General features: G+C 47.3%; 1 protein-coding gene across 8 annotated transcripts in view; it reads left to right on the plus strand.

The window, feature by feature from the left end:
- Positions 1-18,970, plus strand: part of LOC117092545 (NADH-cytochrome b5 reductase-like) — a 36,616-nt gene that overhangs the window by 2,894 nt on the left and 14,752 nt on the right. For 3 of the 8 annotated variants that reach the window (XR_004440832.1, XR_004440833.1, XM_033226279.1), the window contains exons 2-5: positions 4,516-4,812; positions 9,690-9,838; positions 12,517-12,604; positions 16,501-16,605. Coding sequence is in view for 6 of the 8 variants with exons in the window: in XM_033226279.1 (XP_033082170.1) it covers positions 4,615-4,812; positions 9,690-9,838; positions 12,517-12,604; positions 16,501-16,605 (540 nt within the window). In the remaining 2 variants the exon portion in view is untranslated. Of the gene's footprint in view, positions 1-4,515; positions 4,813-9,689; positions 9,849-12,516; positions 12,605-14,863; positions 16,388-16,500; positions 16,606-18,970 lie in introns of those variants that run through there. The other 5 variants (XM_033226280.1, XM_033226281.1, XM_033226284.1 and 2 more) reach the window with 5 other exon arrangements.

The raw sequence follows: 18,970 nt of genomic DNA on the forward strand, positions 1-18,970 counted from the left end.
TATCCTGGAGCACCTCATGCCACCGCCCCTGCCTAGTATGTGTTTGTGGCAGGAACAAATGAAAAATCAAATGCTGGGAGCTCTCGGAGGTAGTTGGCGTTTTAGAGGCATGATGTTGACATCAAATAATGCTCTGTAGCATCAGACTTCTTCGCAGCTCTGCTCTTAGTACTGAGAGGAAGAAACACTCTCTTTTTTTTTTTTTTCTCTCTTTTTTTTTTTTGAGACGGAGTCTCGCTCTGTCGCCCAGGCTGGAGTGCAGTGGCCGGATCTCAGCTCACTGCAAGCTCCGCCTCCCAGGTTTACACCATTCTCCTGCCTCAGCCTCCCAAGTAGCTGGGACTACAGGCGCCCGCCACCTCGCCCAGCTAGTTTTTTGTATTTTTTAGTAGAGACGGGGTTTCACCGTGTTAGCCAGGATGGTCTCGATCTCCTGACCTTGTGATCCCCCCCGTCTCGGCCTCCCAAAGTGCTGGGATTACAGGCTTGAGCCACCGCGCCCGGCCCTTTTTTTTTTTTTTTTTTTTTTTGAGATGGAGTTTTGCTCCTGTTGCCCAGGTTGAAGTGCAGTGGTACAATCTCAGCTCACTGCTACCTCCGCCTCCTGGCTTCAAGCGATTCTTCCACCTCAGCCTCCTAAGTAGCTGGGACTACAGGTGCGTGCTGCCATGCCTGACTAAGTTTTTGTATTTTTAGTAGAGACGGGGTTTCATCCTGTTGGCCAGGCTGGTCTCAAACTCCTGGCCTCGGGTGATCCGTCCGCCTTCGCCTCCCAAAGTGCAGGGATTATAGGTGTGAGCCACGCGCCCGGCCAAGGCGAACACTCTCTTTTACTTTGATTTGCCTGTGTAATTTTACCTTATTGTTTTAGAGACAGGGTCTTGCTATGTTGCCTAGACTGAACTTGAACTCCTGGCCTCAATCAATCCTCCTGCCTTGGCCTCTGAAAGTGCTGGGATTACAGATCTGAGCCACCGTGTCCAGCCTGCTTGTGGAATTTTAAATGAATAGTTAGCTTGCAGGTGAGATTTCCGTAAAAACTGTGGAGTCTACATGTAAGTGTGGAGAACCCTGATAAATCCCAAACTGCCCTCACAGAAACATTTCAAAATAATTCAGACTGTGCACGGTGGCTCATGCTGTAATGCCAGCACTTTGAGAGGCCGAGGCAGGAGGATTGCTTTAGCCCAGGGGTTTGAGACCAGCCTGAGCAACACAGTGAGACCCCATCTCAACAAAAAAATTAGTTGGCGGTGGTGGCACATACCTGTAGTCCCAGCTACTCTAGGCTGAGGCAGGAGGATCACTTGAGCCCAGGAGGTTGAGGCTGCAGTGAGCCATGATCATGCCATTGCACTCCAGCCTGGGCGACAAGAGTGAGACCCTATCTCCAAAATGAACAAACAAATAATTCATAGCCAAATTACCTCACTGATTTGTCTTTCAGACTATGTTTAACCAATAGCCCTGAAATTGAGTTCCTTTATTCCTTCCCTTCTTTCATATTATACACATTTAAGAATAGCCACTGTGGCTGGGCACAGTGGCTCATGCCTATAATCCCAACACTTTGGGAGGCCGAGGCAGTCAGATCACTTGAGGCCAGGAGTTTGAGACCAGCCTGGCCAACATGGCAAAACACCATCTCTACAAAAAAATACAAAAATTAGCTGGGCGTGGTGATGCATACCTGTAATCCCAGCTACTCGGGAGGCTGAGGCAGGAGAATCGCTTGAACCCGGGAGGCGGAGGTTGCAGTGAGCCAAGATTGTGCCACTGCACTCCAGTCTGGGTATTGGAGCGAGATCTGTCTCAGAAAAAAAAGAAATTAGCCACTGTACCATTTCATGAATAAATGAAAAGCAGGACTCTGCCCTCAAGTAGAACTGTTTCAAAGAAAAGAGACACATAAACATGTAACAGTTTGAGGCCGGGCGCGGTGGCTCAAGCCTGTAATCCCAGCACTTTGGGAGGCCGAGACGGGCGGATCACGAGGTCAGGAGATCGAGACCATCCTGGCTAACACGGTGAAACTCCGTCTCTACTAAAAATACAAAAACTAGCCGGGCGAGATGGCGGGCGCCTGTAGTCCCAGCTACTGGGGAGGCTGAGGCAGGAGAATGGCGTAAACCTGGGAGGCGGAGCTTGCAGTGAGCTGAGATCCGGCCACTGCACTCCAGCCTGGGCGACAGAGTGAGACTCCGCCTCAAAAAAAAAAAAAAAAAAAACAGTTTGAATGCTGTAAGGTAGAGAGAGATTCATTCATTTGAAAAGTGTGAGGCCGGGCGCGGTGGTGCAAGCCTGTAATCCCAGCACTTTGGGAGGCCGAGACGGGCGGATCACGAGGTCAGGAGATCGAGACCATCCTGGCTAACACGGTGAAACCCCGTCTCTACTAAAATATACAAAAAACTAGCTGGGCGAGGTGGCAGGCGCCTGTAGTCCCAGCTACTTGGGAGGCTGAGGCAGGAGAATGGCGTAAACCCAGGAAGCGGAGCTTGCAGTGAGCTGAGATCCGGCCACTGCACTCCAGCCTGGGCGACAGAGCGAGACTCCGTCTCAAAAAAAAAAAAAAAAAAAAAGAAAAGTGTTTATTGGCTGGGTGTGGTGGCTCACGCTTGTAATCCCAACACTTTTGGAGGCCAAGGTGGGCAGATCACCTGATGTCAAGAGTTCAAGACCAATCTGGGCAACATACGAAACCCTGTCTCTACTCAAAATACAAAACCTAGCCAGGCATTGTGTTGGGCACCTGTTGTCCCAGTTACTTGGGAGACTGAGGCAGGAGAATCGCTTGAGCCCAAGAGGCAGAGGTTGCAGTGAGTCGAGATCATGCTGCTGTACTCCAACCTGGCAACCTAGGCAGCAGCGTGAGATTGTCTCAAAAAAAGAAAGAAAAAAAGAAAGAAAGAAAAGTGTTTATTGAGCTCCTTTTATGAGCAGGGATGGACCAAGTGCATGGAGTGCTCACAGGAGAGAGTGAAGCCAGGCCGGCCTTCAACTGCACCTGTTTTTCTCTCTTCACTGTCCATCCATCTCCAGACTCATATCTGGACCTGTTTAATCCAACTCACAACTGGATTTTGCACTTGGATGCTCCACAAGCACTCAGCATACCTCAAACTAAACTCTCTTCTTCTTTCCCTTAAAACTCAACTTCTTCTTGAGCCTTCTGTCTACCCAAAATCCAAGCCAGATCCAAGGGGTTGGATGTCCCTTCTACCCCACTCTCCCCCCACGCTCCCTCACATCTATTCAGTGTCAGTGTCCTGTTAATTTCCTCTTCAGTATTTCTCTCATTGACCCCTGCCTTCTCATCCTGCCTGAAGCTGCATGTCTAAGTCCTCATCTCATCACACCTGGACCATCACAACCTTCTGTTTCCTGCGATTAAAGAACGATATGGTTTGAAACCAGACATGCCAGAGTTAAAACCCTGGTTGCCATCATTTTAGAAGCTGTATGAAACTCTGGGCAAAGCTGAACTGTAGTGGTTAGGATTGCAAACAAAGGTGGCAAAACTAGGGGAAAAAGGAAATAATTGTCACAAAAGTCAGATTATGGTAACCTAGGGGAAGTGCAGTTATCAGGAAGGGACACAGATGGCTTCTGGAATACTGGCAAGGTTCTTTTTACTTGACTGAGCAGTAGTTACACAGGTGTTCTTTTATATTTTTAATTAATTTTTTATAATTGAGTTGTAGGTATATATTTTACTTTATCATTTAAAACATTTTAAGGCCAGACATGGTGGCTCATTACTGTAATCCCAGCACTTTGGGAGACTGAGATGAGAAGCTCACTTGAGGCCAGGAGTTTGAGACCAGACTGGCAACATAGTGAGACCCTGTCTCTACAAAAAGTAAGAAAAAAAAATTAGCCAGGTATGGTGGTGCACACCTGTAGTCCCAGCTACTCAGGAGACTGAGGCAGGAGGATTGCTTGAGCCCAGGAGGTTGAGGCTGCAGTGAGCTATGATCGTGCCGCTGCTCTCCAGCCTGGGCAACAGAGTGAGACCTCATCTCAGAAAAACAAAACAAAACAAAAATATCTTTTAAAATTCAATGAGACTTTTCTATGTAAAGTGTCAACTGGCACTCAAGAGCACAGGAACAAATCAGGAAACCTTGGTTACCAGCTCTGATTGTTGTGTCCTTTCTTCCGTATGCCAAGCTATGCTTGGTGGTAAAATACAAAAAGAATAAGACACCGTGCTGTGCTCAAGGGGGTCCCATCCTGCTAAACCTTCCTGAAGTTGTAGAGCTCATGAGTAGTAGAACCAGGTTTCCTGAAGCCAAACCCTTTCCTCTAGTAAAGAAAGATTCATTTCACACAAGGGATTGCCCTTCTAAAACCAATGATAGTAAATGGTTAATGCTCCCTACCAGACAGCAGACTCCTTGACTGATCCATCTCCATCCCCAGCACTTGCACAGAGCCTGGCACCTGCAGGCTTTGGAGAATGTGAGGAATAGAGGAGACCAGAGAATAACCCCTGTGTTTTCCCTCTCCCAGGCTGGCCAAGGAGCAGGGCCTTGGCCCATGGTCTCATAGAGCCTGGCCTGTTCTGGAAGAGCACCCAGTTGTTCCTTCTAGGCTACCCAAGCCCCACTGATGATGGGTGAGAGGGAGGAGGACGACGACACTGAGGAAGCCTGGCTGCAGCTGCGGCCCATGGAACCCCTGCCCTCCCAGTGCTGCGGCAGTGGCTGCTCACCCTGTGTGTTTGACCTCTATCACCGAGACCTGGCAAGGTGGGAGGCAGCCCGAGCCAGCAAGGACAGGAGCCTGCTGCGTTGGTCAGAGTCACAGGTGAGGGAGGCTGCTTCTCGATATGAGCACCAGGGCGGCAGAATCTACTAGCCTTGGCCCTACAAAGCACACCTCTAGGAAGCCTTCCCTGACTGTACAGCAGAAGAAAAGAGTATGCATAACAGAAGCAAACAGATCCAGGCTCAAAGCCCAGCCCTGAAGCAAACTTATTAGCAGCTGTGTGGTTTGAGGCAAAGTCCCTTAGTCGACCTAAGCCTTAGTTTCCCCATCTGTAAATTGAGGCTAAATGTTTGTGATATGTAGCACAGAGCTTGACATCCATTTCACTTAACTATGTTTATTGAGTACCTATTATATACCAGGTCCTGTGAGACAGAGAGGATTTGAGAGTGAGCGTGACAGACACAGTCCTTGTCCTTATGGACTAAACTAGCTATAGTTTATTCTAGGTAAATAGTGGATATTAGGGCTGATATTTTTTCTTCTCTGGCCCTTACTGACTTTTTCCTCCTTAACTCCTGCAGGACTTCATAGTCTGGACTAAGCAGATTAGCCCTTTATTGTAATGTTTAGGAGGGTTCACAGTTATAAATGTCAGAACACCAGACTCCATCCCCTGTGTTACACAGATAGGGAAACTGAGGACCCATTCCTTCTGGCACTGTGCATAGGTTTTGTTTTGCATCTGTCCCTGTCTTGGTCTCCGGCATCTGAACAGTCTTTCCATTTTCTGTGTCCCTCCTGACTAATGTGGAGTAGAGGTGTCTCCCATTTCTACCTCTCTCAATGCCATCTGGCATCATCATCACTTTTTTTTTTTCTTTTTTGTAGAGATGGAATCTCGCTATGTTGCCAGGGCTGGTCTCAAATTCTTGGTCTCAAGTGATCTTCCCGCGTCAGCCTCCCAAAGTGATGGGATTACAGGCGTGAGCCACCTTGCCTGGCCATCATCACTTTTTGACCAACCATTCCTCATTCTTGGGGCTCAAACTAGACCAAAGCTTAGTCATTTTTACACATGTTGTTCTTAAGCTATAGATCATACATTATGAACAAATGCAATTGTTTTTCTTTTCTTTTTTCTTTTTTTTTTTTTTTTTGAGATGGAGTTTTGCTCTTGTTGCCCAGGCTGGAGTGCAGTGGTGTGATCTTGGTTCACTGCAACCTCCGCCTCCCAGGTTCAAGCAGTTCTCATGTCTCAGCCTCCCAAGTAGCTGGGATTACAGGCATGTGCCACCACACCTGACTAATTTTATATTTTTAGTAGAGATGGGGTTTCACCATGTTGGCCAGGCTGGTCTCGAATTCCTGATCTTAGGTGATCCACCTGCCTCGGTCTCCCAAAGTGCTGGGATTAGAGGCGTGAGCCACCGTGCCTGGCCCTGCAGTTGTTTCTCTGAATCCCAGAACAACATGACATTATTATTATTAGTATTATTATTAAGGCAGAGTCTCACTCCATCACCCAGGCTGGAGTGCAGTGGCATGATCTCAGCTCACTGAAACCTCTGCCTCCCAAGTTCAAGCAATTCTCCTGCCTCAGCCTCCTGAGTACCTGGGATTACAGGCACCTACCACCATGCCCGGCTAATTTTTTTTTTGCGTTTTTAGTAGAGATGGGGTTTTACCATGTTGGTCTCGAACTCCTGACTTCAACTGATCTGCCTGCCTCAGCCTCTCAAAGTAGTGGGATTACAGGTGTGAGCCACTGTACCTGGCCATATTTTTGCTTTTTATGAAGATAGAGATGGGGTCTTGCAATATTGCCCAGGCTGGGCTCAAACCCCTGGGCTTAAGCGAACCTCCCCTCTTGGCCTCCCAAAGTGCTTGCTGGGATTACAGGCATGAATAACTTTATATTTAATGTCTCCTTGTATTTCTGCCACTGGAAGGTGGTGATGGGGACTAGAGTGCTCTGGCTTCTGCCAGTGACTAGGGAATGTTCATGACAACTTCTGTGTTTTCTTTCTTCTCACTGCCCTCCATCTCCATGTGGCTCACCCCTTCACTTCTTTCTGATCTCTGCCCAAATTTCATTTATCTTCCTAACTCAGAACTACCAGACACCATCTAGATGTACTCTTTTATGTGTATATTGTCCATCTTCTTGCTAAAATATCAGTTCTGGCAGAGAAGGGGCCTCTGTCTTTCTCACTGTTCTATCCTCGGCACCTTGAGTAGTTCCTGGCATTACAGTCGGTACTCATTAAATATTTGTTTTATGTTGTAGTCCCAGCTACTCGGGAGGCTGAGGCAGGAGAATGGCGTAAACCCGGGAGGCGGAGCTTGCAGTGAGCTGAGATCCGGCCACTGCACTCCAGCCTGGGTGACAGAGCAAGACTCTGTCTCAAAAAAAAAAAAAAAAAAATTTGTTTTATGAATGAATGTGTTTCTCCCAGATCTACTAAGTACCATATCCTGTGTGCTGGGCACAAGGAGGTTGGTAATAAAGATGCCAGGGTACCAGTGCTGAAAATACTCAGCTTACAGAAGGGGGACAAAGAATCACAGGGTTACTTGGCTGGTCACGGTGGCTTATGCCTGTAATCCCAGTACTTTGGGAGGCTGAGGCGGGTGGATCACCTAAGCTCAGGAGTTCAAGACTAGCCTGGCCAACATGGTGAAACCCTGTCTCTACTACAAATATAAAACTTAGCCAGGCATGGTGGCACGTGCCTGTAATCCCAGCTACTCAGGAGGCTGAGGCATGAGAATTGCTTGAACCTGGGAGGTGGAGGTTGCAGTGAGCCCAAATTGCACCACTACGCTTTAGCCTGGGCGACAGAGCAACACTCTGTCTCCAAAAAAAAAAAAGATTGTGATAGACTCACTAAGGAACTGAGGTGCAGTTCTTGGGATGTTAATACTTCATAGGTTGTTATGAGAATTTCATAGGATAAATATGTAAAGCACCTGGCACATGGTAGATGCTCAGTAAATAGTAGCTGTCATCACCTATTATAACATTGGAAATTTAAATGATACCACATTTAAAGTTGCAAACAGAGGTCCAGCGTGGTGCCTCATGCCTGTAATCCCAGCACTTTGGGAGGCTGAGGTGGACGGATCACCTGAGGTCAGGAGTTCAAGACCAGCCTGGCCAACATGGTGAAATCCCATCTCTACTAAAAGTATAAAACTTAGCTGGATGTGGTGGCACATGTCTGTAATCCCAGCTACCCGAGAGGCTGAGACACAAGAATCACTTGAGTCCGGTAGGCAGAGGTTGTAGTGAGCCGAGATCGCACCACTGCATTCTAGCCTAGGCAACAGAGCGAGACTCTATCTCAAAAAAAAAAAAAAAAAAAAAGCCGGGCGCGGTGGCTCAAGCCTGTAATCCCAGCACTTTGGGAGGCCGAGACGGGCAGATCACGAGGTCAGGAGATCGAGACCATCCTGGCTAACACGGTGAAGCCCCATCTCTACTAAAAAATACAAAAAATTAGCTGGGTGAGGTGGCGGGCGCCTGTAGTCCCAACTACTCGGGAGGCTGAGGCAGGAGAATGGCGTAAACCCGGGAGGCGGAGCTTGCAGTGAGCTGAGATCCGGCCACTGCACTCCAGCCTGGGCGACAGAGCGAGACTCCGTCTCAAAAAAAAAAAAAAAAAAATTTGCAAACAGGTGGAAGCAAACAAACACAAACATTTTGTCAGTCCTGTAAAATAGCATATTCCAATTTGTAATTTTGTTTTTTAACTTTTAATGGAGCAATAATAATAGGAAAAGATTTTACATTTCCATGGTAACTTATATTTTATAAAATGCTTTTTACATTGTATCTCATCTGACCCTCATGATAACCCTATAAAGTTATCAGGGATGAGTGGCCCTTTTTATAGACTAGGAAACTGAAACCCAGAGGATCAATTGATATGCTGAAGGCCCCACAGGGAGGCAGTAGCTGAGCTGGGGCTAAACCTAGTTCTCCCGACTCCCAGTCCAGTGTTCCTTCCAAAGTACCAGGCAGCTGTGCCAGAGGGTACCCAGGTGCTCTGGCTGATGATGAAGAGGTCATCCTGGATGGGAGGTGTGGGAAGGAGCACAGTGGAGACAAGGCCTCGAATGCCAAACCCGAGAATGTCTGTCGATTCAGTGACATTGTCAGCACTACCATGGGTAACTGGGGTTCCAGAGTTGGTGCTGCAGGAACACATAGTGCCAGGCCCTAAGCTGGGATTGAGGGGTCCCAAGAGTAAATGGAGTATTTTATAGGAGAGAAAGGTCTGTGAGTCACAGCATTCAGAGAAGGCTTCCTGGAGGGGATGCAGGTTGGGGTGGAATGTTAAAGGCAGTGGGCTGAGACTTCCACATGAATTTGAATCTTTGTCTACAATGTGACTGTAGACAAGTAAGCCAACATGACTCAACTCAGGCCTCAGTTTCCACATATGTAACACACAGATATTGGGTTAGATATTCTGAGGTCCCATCAACTTATAAATTATGCAAATCTGGATTTTAGCAGGTTTGAAGAATGGCTATGTCTTTTACACATTGGAGATGAATGTTCTGGATAAGAGGGCACTGCTCGAGCTAATAAAGACTCAGAAGTAGGAGGCAGCAGGGTGTTCCTGGGAGGACGAAGAAAAGTCTGGCATCAGATGCCTGGGAGATAAAATGGGGTGTGAGGGTCATCCACAGGGCCCTTGAGTGTCCAGCTAAGGAAGGAGCCCGCACTTTACCCTGGAGCTGAGGGGAGCCATGGAATGCTTAAGAGCAGGATAGGCTCAAAGGAAAGTGCTCTGGCATTCTTGGATCTGATTTTCAAAGGGGAGTAAGGTGAGGCTAGTGTCCAGTTTACAGGAAACTTCCCGAGCCAAGACAGTCTCTCCTTGGGAACAGTGGGAAGGATGCTATGGATGCCTGTGTGTCTGTGGAGCCCCGACCTCTAGCTGTTGGATCTCTTCCTGTTGCAGAGCTGCCCCTCCAAGCTGAACCCAGAGACCTTCGTGGCCTTCTGCATCAGTGCCATGGACAGACTCACTAAGGACACATACCGTGTCCGGTTTGCTGTACCCGGGAACAGCCAGCTTGGCCTGCAGCCTGGCCAGCACCTCATCCTACGGTACACTCAGGTAGCGGGAGGACCAAAGCTTCACAGCCCTGCTTTGCTATTTGCTAGCTGCTGGCCTTGAGCAACTAGCATACTCTCCCTTAAGCCTCCATTTGTCATCTTCAAGATAGACATAGTGACACATGACTCAGAGGGTTCTTGGGATTGAACTAGATAACGCATTTTCATAATAAATAACAACACAATCACTTTAATAGCACTTACTATGCAAGGCACAGTTCTGTGTGCTTATAGGCATGAAATAATTTAACCCTCACAAAATCCTGTGTGGTAGGTGCAGTTATTTCCCGGAGGAAATTGAAGTAAGAGAGGTCCAGAAACTTGCCAAGGTCACACAGTTAGGAAATGTTGGAGCCAGGATTTGAAGGCAAGCAGTCTGGCTTTAGAGCTTGTGGTATGAACCTAATATGATTAGTACCAATTGATAGAATTGAGAATAAAGGGCTTGCCCAGCACCACATAGCTAATAAGTCACGGAGCCAGGATTTAAACCCAGACAGCCTGGCTCCTGAGTTACGCTCTTTACCACTCCTCTGAGGTTCCTACTTCCTCCCCGTCTACTTAGGCACTCTACTCCCACCCCAGTCCCCACCCCTGCCTGCCCAGAGACAAGACCCTTTGGAATGTCCGGGTAGAGTTGTCTGTTAGGCTGTTGGCTCTGTGAATCTGAGGCTTAATAGAGAGATCTGAGCTGCAGGCATGGGTTTGGGAGTCATTGGCACATACCTGAGTGGTATTTGGAAACGTGTGCATGGAAAGAGAAAGGCACATAGGACCAAACCCTGGAAACACCAGCGCCTATGGCATTGGCAAGAGGAGGAGGAGCCAGCAAAGGAAACAAGGTGCGGCCAGAGGAGAAGGTGGAAGCCAGAAGAGCACTTACTGCTGCTCAGACTCTGACCACTTGCTTCACAATGGTCCCTGGTATTTGTGTCCAGCTCCTTCTGGCCTATGGCCTGGCCAGCAGTCCTAGAAGTTCAGTATCCCAGTGGGCAGGAGGGGCCACAGGGCAGGTCACAGTCCCAGGCATCCTTCTATCCATGAACCAGAATGCCCAGAATTCCCTGCCTCCAGGCTGGCTCCCCTCCTTCACCCACTCTGTCCCTGCGGTGACATCCCTAACACACATATTTGACTATGTGACTCTGGAGTGCAGCATGGAGGCAATGTGGCACCCCAGAAGGTATCTGAGGTACACATTGCCTCCATGATGATGTCCTAAGCCAAGGGCCCAGCTTGCTTTCCCACCATGTTCTTCTCCCTTTGCCATCCCACCCCTGCCCTGGTCTCAGCCTCCTGCTCCACACCCCATTCCCACCACCCTTCCTGTCCCAACTTGCCCTTGTCAGTGGCTGGCCTATCCTGCAGCGCCCACCTCCAGGAGGTTTCCTACGCTCCCAGAGGAGACTACACACTCCCTCTGAAATGTATCAGTTTTACCTCTGTTGCAGCAGACGTCATAGTGCTCTGCAGCCAAGCCATGCTCTATGCTCTGTTCCTTATGTCCCCATTTGTTTCATATGCATTTATTAAGTATTTCTGTCCAGCCCCTCATGCTTTTGGTGCATTGAGACAGGGCCTTTTTAACCTTTGCATACCTCAGAGAAGAAAGTTTTGTATGTAGTAGGACTTGAGAGAAGACTGCTTAGGGAAGCTCCTGGGAAACTCTGAAAACAGTGGTGAGGAACCCAGCTCTGAAGTTAGAGCTGTGATTGAATTTCAGCTGTGCAAGTGACTTCACTTCTCTAAGCATTGGATTCCTCATTTGGGTTGTTGTTTGAGTTAAATGAGATAATGCATATGAAACGCTTGATACATGCATGCATTTAATACATCATGGCTATTACTGTGACTCATGGTGGTTATCCTGACCCTGTTTTTGGTAACATAGAGAGGATTCATGCATGAGATAGGGCTTCAGACTAGGGCCCTTTGAGGATCCTTCCAGTCCTAATGCTTCTGTCAGGTGCTAGTAAGTGTTTAATAAATGTTAGCAGTTGTTTTTATCTTTAGCACTCTGTGGTCGAGAAGAGGTCAGGAAAAATGACAGTCATGTCTTCAAAACAACTCACATCCTCAGTGTACTTTTGGAAGCACTCTCGCATCCACACAACTGTAATGCAGATAGCTGTCCCCATTTTACAAAAGCGGCCACGGGAGATGAGATGATCTACTGGGATCTCATAGCCAGCACGTGGCAGTGGATGAGCCCAGTACTCTTTTTTTTCTGTTGCATCTTGCCGGCCTCTCAGTGAGGACCTTTATTTTCACCAGACTGGCAGAGGAGGTACCTCATAAGGATTTGCAGTTGTTTGTTTGTTTGTTTGAGACAGAGTGTTTTGCCCAGGCTGGAGTGCAGTAGCATATGATCTCGGTTCACTGAAACCTCTGCCTCCCGGGTTCAAGTGATTCATATGCCTCAGCCTCCCTAGTAGCTAAGACTACAGGTGTGCACAGATGTGCACCACCACACCCAGCTAAATTTTTGTATTTTTAGTAGAGACAGAGTTTCACTATGTTGTCCAGGCTGGTCTCAAACTCCTGACCTCAAGTGATCCACCCACCTCGGCCTCCCAAAGTGTCGGGATTACAGATCTGAGCCACCGTGCCCAGCCTTAAAAGGGTTTGTTGAATGACTGGCTGACTGACTGCATGCTTCTCTTTCCCAGAGGGATAGTAGATGACTTAGAAATTCAGAAAGCCTATACGCCCATCAGCCCTGCCAATGCAGAAGGATACTTTGAAGTGTTAATTAAGGTGAGTTGACCTTCAAGGATGCTGTCAGATGCTGTGGACTTGTGCCTCCTCTGCCAAGTTGGTCATGATGGGGCAGTTCCTACCAATGTGGGAAAAGTCAGGGTTCACGGGAAAGGGGGCTGACCTGAGGGAGAAGCAGGGACAGGTGAAGGAGGACTTCTTCCATCTCCTTTCCTGGGGAAGGGACTGCCGCTAGTCCACCAACAAAGGGCTGTTCCAGTGTGTTCCTGACAGATTTTACTAAAAGATAACTCTGACTGAGAAGGGGAAGAAGGGAAACTGCTCGCCTCACCTTCCCGCCATCTGTGGAGAGTGAGCACCAAGCTGCGCAGGGAAGGGGAGCCAAGGCCCCCTGCACCCACTGTGTGCTGAGCACAGGGGTCCAGAGGTGAGTCAAGCACAGTGCCTACCCTCAAGATACCTGCCCAGGACAAGTGACCAGATCAGGACAATACAGTGTGACAGATTTTGTGCATAAAGAGGCCCAGCCCAGCTCAGCAACTGGGTTGCAGAGGAGGCAGGCCGGGCTTTCTTGGAGAAGCTATGTGTCTGAGAAGTGGAGAGCTAGAGGGAAAATGTGGGAAGGAAACTCAGTGCTGGGAACAACATGGACAAAGGCAATTGGGGAAGTAAGTCCTTTGTCCTGGAACAGAAGGAAGGCATGCCAAGGGAGCAGGATGCAAGCTGAGAGGTTTAGGCAAGAGGTAGGACATGGAGGAGTTTATGGACAGGACTAAGCTAACATCACCTCTCAGGTGAGGTGGGCAGGACCAGGGGCATTGGAGTTGGACCTTGAAGAAGGAGTACAAATTGGCAGTGGCTGTAAATGGCATTCTAGGCTGAGGGGATGGTTAACCAAAGGTTGGGAGGGGTGAAATAGAACAAGTCTTCTAGGAACCGTACCCAGCCTGAGAGCCAGGAGGAGAGGGTGCTGGTGGAGCAGGCGGAGTGGATAGAGGAATTGGCAGAGATGAGATGAACAAAGTAGGGGTGCAAAACACCCTGGAGACCCAAGGAATAGGCAACAAATATGTAAGAAGTTGTGGAGGCCCAATTATGTGGAAAGAATAATTAGGTTGAGCTACATGAAATTGCTGATATTCTAACTTTTTTGACTTAAAGAAACATCAGCTTCATGTGGGCCAACCTAATACACAGCTCTAGATCATCATTTCCCAAATGGAATCATTATAATATTTAAGAATAGTGTTCACATCCTTAATCTACCTTATAAAACATGACTTATTATCTGTATTGCATTGATAAGTAAACTGAGTCCCCCAGAGGCCCCAAGGCCCCACAGCTAGTAAGAAGTGCTGCTGGTAGGTGAGTCCTGCCCCCTGACACCGAGATCTCAGCACTGCCTCCAGCTCCCGCCTTCCTACCTGCCATCAGAGCACGAGTGTTTATTCCCTCACACATAAGCTTGGATAGGATCCCTTCTTCACACAACTGTTTGTCTGGGAGATTCCACAAATCCTCTCCAAATGGCCTGCTTCCCCAAGCTGCTTCTCAGGGTGTGTTTCTGTGGAAAGGATAAGCCTGGAGACAGTTCTTCAGGGCAGCTGGATCTCTCCCAGCTGCAAGGCTGATTTTCTCATTCGTTTACTGGAAAGCCTCTCTTTAGAGAGATGTCTAATTATCTCTAAGCCACTGGCTAGGAAGAGCCAAAAATGTCTTTGCAAATTGGGAAGGCAGGCAGGGCTTATCGTCTGACCCTCCCATGTAGAAGGGAAGGAGAAGCTCCCATTTCTCAGGCACCTTCTGGGTACCAGGTACTGCCTCTTTCTGTTTATTCTAATTATCTCATTTCGACCTCATAACCACCCTATAGAGTAGATCATATTATTCCCATTTTACAGATGAAGAAACTGAAGCTCAGAAAGATGACATCATTTGTCTCAAGGCCCCTTGGGTAATATCCAAATGGAAGGACAAAAGTTCAGTGTCAGTTCTGTTTAACAAGTATGTATTAAGCATTTACTCTGTGCCAGGCTCTGTGTGGGTATGTATTGGTCCATTTTCACGCTGCTGATAAAGACTTACCTGAGAATGGGCAATTTATGAAAGAAAGGAGTTTAATGGACTCACAGTTCCACATGGCTGGGGAGGCCTCACAATCATGGCCGAAGGTGAAAGTCATATCTCACATGGCGGCAGACAAGAAGAGAGCTTGTGCAGGGAAACTCTTCTTTGTAAAACCATCAGATCTCATGAGACTTATTCACTATCACAAGAACAGCACGAGAAAGACCTGTCCCCATGATTCAGTTACCTCCCACTGGGTCCCTCCCACAACACATGGGAATTCAAGGTGAGATTTGGATGTTGACACAGCCAAACAATATCAGGGTACTAAAGACAACATGGAAGAATCCTTCCCTTCTTCTTGGGTGCTGTCTATGCCATATGGCCTCTAAGGCCACAGCTGGGATCATGTCTCCCCCTAGACAGGGGCTAGAAAACAAAGCATGCATGGAGACAACCTCCAGCAAGGCAGGAGAAGAACCACACCTTTCCTTCTAGACCCCTTCTGGTTGAGCCAGGGACTTCCCTTGCGTTGTGCAGGTAGTGCCCAGGGAAGTCAGGGATGATATCAGAGATGGCCATGAGTGCTTAAAAACAGATCTGGGGACCAAAGCCATGTCTCTCTGTTAAGCCTGGCTATAATCTTACTTCAAACACCCTTCCAGTCCTGTTTCCCAGTGCTTCACCCTCACCCTCACCCTACCATGTTCCCTTGCTGTTCCCAAAACATGACCCAGATTGTCCTACCCCTGATCATACTACACCTGATGTCCAGAGTCCTCTCTGCACCCCTGCTCCCATCCCCAGTGAATTCCATCTTGCCCATCTTTCAAGTTCCAATTCAAATGCTTCCCCCTCCAGGAAGCCATCCTTGATCTCATCCATGGAAGTGACTGCAGCCTTCTCAGGTTTATTCCTAGTTTATTCTTCTCATGGATATTAGATGGTCTCTACCTTGTATATGTCTGAGACTTAGGTCCCTTCTAGATTGTAAGCTCCTTAAGGGGACAGCCTGAATCTGGATTGATTGATTGGTTCATTCATTCAGGTATTTATTAAGTTATTTCCATGGTTCAGGCACTGGCTGCCTTCATGGAGCTTAAGATCTAGGTGTCTTGCCTGCATCCTCAACATGGTACCTGGCACAGAGTGGACAGACACCCAGGCAATATAGACTCCCCTCTCCATGGAGGAATCACTCCTGTAACCTTCATTTTTCATCCAGCCAGGAGATGGTGTAGGATAATGCAGAGACTGCAGATGGGTGGCCTGAATCTAGCCCACAGATGTATTCGGTATTGGCCAGCATAGAGTTCTAAATTTTTGAATTAATTGCAGACATGTCAAAAACGGGAGATTTTAAATAAAAATATGGATTTCCTGCCTCTTTTGGAAAATCAATAGATCTGGCCAATTAGGCCCCACAAACTATAGACTGAAACCTGCAAAGTGGCTTCCCTCCTTAGAAGGAGCATTGCTTACTAACTTATCATAATCCCCATCACTCCCTATTGTCTCCCTGATGCTGAGACTGTGTGTTAATTGCCATTAATCATCACCCAGGTCTTCACTCATTTATGGTACCTGCATGGTCCCTGTGGGCATTTGGGTTTGGGACCTCTATGCTGAAGGCTTTAGGTCCTATGGATTCTCATCCCAGCCTCCTGTCTACTTTCTGTGTAAGCTTCTGGGCCTCATCTGAAAATTGGGAATGGCTATACCAACTTTGTAGGATGAGGAGGACAATTAAATGAGGTAACACATGTGAAGAACTTAGCATACAGAACAGGCTCCACATTAATAGCTAATCTGGTTTGTGTTGGCAGCATGTACCTTTCCCACTGTTGTCTCCCTGTGTTTGCTTCCAGTGCTACGAGATGGGGCTGATGTCCCGGTATGTTGAGTCCTGGAGAGCAGGAGACACAGCTTTCTGGCGAGGACCTTTCGGAGATTTCCTCTATAAACCAAACCAGGTCAGTGCCAGCACCTTAAATCCTCAAGAGATCCCTATTGACTGTGGTTTTCATGTTTCAGCCCACCCACAGCATCTCATTGTGCCATTCTCCCTGAGCTCAAACACAATCCCAACTGTATCTTTGGGGTTGGACATGGGAGAAGACGGAATAGACACTTATTTTTTTATTTAGAGATGGAGTTTCACTCTTGTTGCCCAGGCTGGAGTGCAATGGCATGATCTCGGCTCACCACAACCTCCACCTCCCAAGTTCAAGCGATTCTCCTGCCTCAGCCTCCCAATCCCAAGTAGCTGAGATTACAGGCATGCACCACCATGCCTGGCTAATTTTGTATTTTTAGTAGGTATAGGGTTTCTCCATGTTGGTCAAGCTGGTCATGAACTCCCGACCTCAGGTGATCCGCCCGCCTCAGCCTCCCAAAGTGCTGGGGTTACAGTCATGAGCCACCACTTCCAGCCGGAATAGACACTTATAAATGAAACTGCCTGCCCAGCTCCAAAGTTACCCAGGGCACCCATTGCTTAGAACATCAGACTCACGTACTTGGCGTTTAGGAGCCCTTATGCCCTCTGACCCTCAGATGCCTTCGAATTTCACAGTGCAGTCACATGACTAAATATGCCCCATGGCTTCCTGCTTCCCAGCTCAGATGGCTCTTCTCATCATCATCCTGGCATTTTTAAACTCTTCCCCGACTTTCCCAGGAAGAATTCATAATTTCTCATCTGTTGGTGCATATCTGGAAAGCATTATGACAGTGTGTACCAACGGTCTTCAGAGTCTTCAAATCCTTGGCCCCAGTAATTCCACTATGGAAGTCTGTCCTGTAGAATGAATCAAAATGCTGGCTCTTTTGCATATGTTCATTGCATCTTTATTGAAAATAGCAGAAAATTAGAAACAACTGAATATCCAACAGCAGGGGAACAGTGAGGTACACTGGGCTACAGGTACTTGATAGAATAATATCCTGGATTTTAAAATTATGTTTATAAATGATGTTATATACTTATGCTGTAAGATCAAGTGACAAACACTAGGTACAAAACTGAATATACAGGAGGTTGGGAAATTAAGTTAAAATGCACAGAGAAAATATGAAAAGAAAATGCAATGAAATGTTAGCAGTTCTGGGTGGTGAAATTATGGATGATTTTTATTTTCTTCATTATACTTTCTAAATCATTTGCAGTCAACACCTATTACTTTATAATTAGGAAAACAAAGCAAAATGAAAACAAATGGAAAAGAATGAATCATGCCTTCCTCTCCATTCTTTTTGTTTAATTTTAAAATAGCTTTTTTGGCTAGGCGCAATGGCTCACGCCTATAATCCCAGCACTTTGGGAGGCCGAGGCACGTGGATCACCTGAGGTCAGGAGTTTGAGACCAGCCTGGCCAACATGGCAAAATCCTGTCTCTACTAAAAATACAGAACATACTAGCCAGGCATGGTGGCATGCACCTGTAATCCCAGCCACTTGGGAGGCTGAGGCACGAGAATCATTTGAACCCAGGAGGCAGAGGTTGCAATAAGCTGAGATCGTGCCACTGCACTCCAGCCTGGGTGGCAGAAAGAGACTCTGTTTAAAAAAAAAAAAAAAAGCTTTTATTATTTTTTTCTTTTATAAATGCAGTACATGTTCATTACCCAAAAATCAGCAGACAAAAAAAAAAAGAAAAGAAAAGAAAAGAAAAGAAAAATCACTCACAGGCAATCTACCCAGACACACCCATCTTACGGCTTGGTGTATATCCTTCCAAATCCTCTTCCACATGAGTATATGTACAAATGCACACTGCATGTACATGTGTAGTATATATGTATAATAATATCAAGCACGTGTAGCACCTCACGCGTGCCAGGCTCGGGCCTTAGCACTTGCTATATGGTAACTTACATAGTCTTCACAGCAGCTCTTAGGTGCTACCACCCCATTCTACAGATATGTGCTATGCATATGTTAATACTCTTCCATAGTATTCTCCTAGTACTAACCATGCTTAGCCTTACATTTTAGACCCCGCATCCCCCAGATGCTTGAGAGCAGGGAATGGAAATCGTTCGTGTTTCCTCCTTGTCTTGAGTGGATAACAGATGAACGTTGTCTTGACCACCTTTTCTGGTGGAGCCTCCCAATGCCTTGTGGCTGCTCCTTCACATGCACAGAATACTTGAAAGGCCTTGCATTTATTTCCTGCCTTCCTGCCTTCCCCCCTCCTTTCCTCCCTCTGTTGCCCAAGCTGGAATGCTGTCACAGCTCACTACAGCTCCACCTACTGGGCTCAAGCAATCGTTCTGCCTCAGCCTCCCAAGTAGCTGGGACTACAGGCATGTATCACCATGCCCAGCTAAGTTTTG

This window comes from Trachypithecus francoisi, unplaced genomic scaffold, assembly GCF_009764315.1.
Source record: "Trachypithecus francoisi isolate TF-2019V2 unplaced genomic scaffold, Tfra_2.0 Lachesis_group12, whole genome shotgun sequence".
NCBI lineage: Eukaryota > Metazoa > Chordata > Mammalia > Primates > Cercopithecidae > Trachypithecus > Trachypithecus francoisi.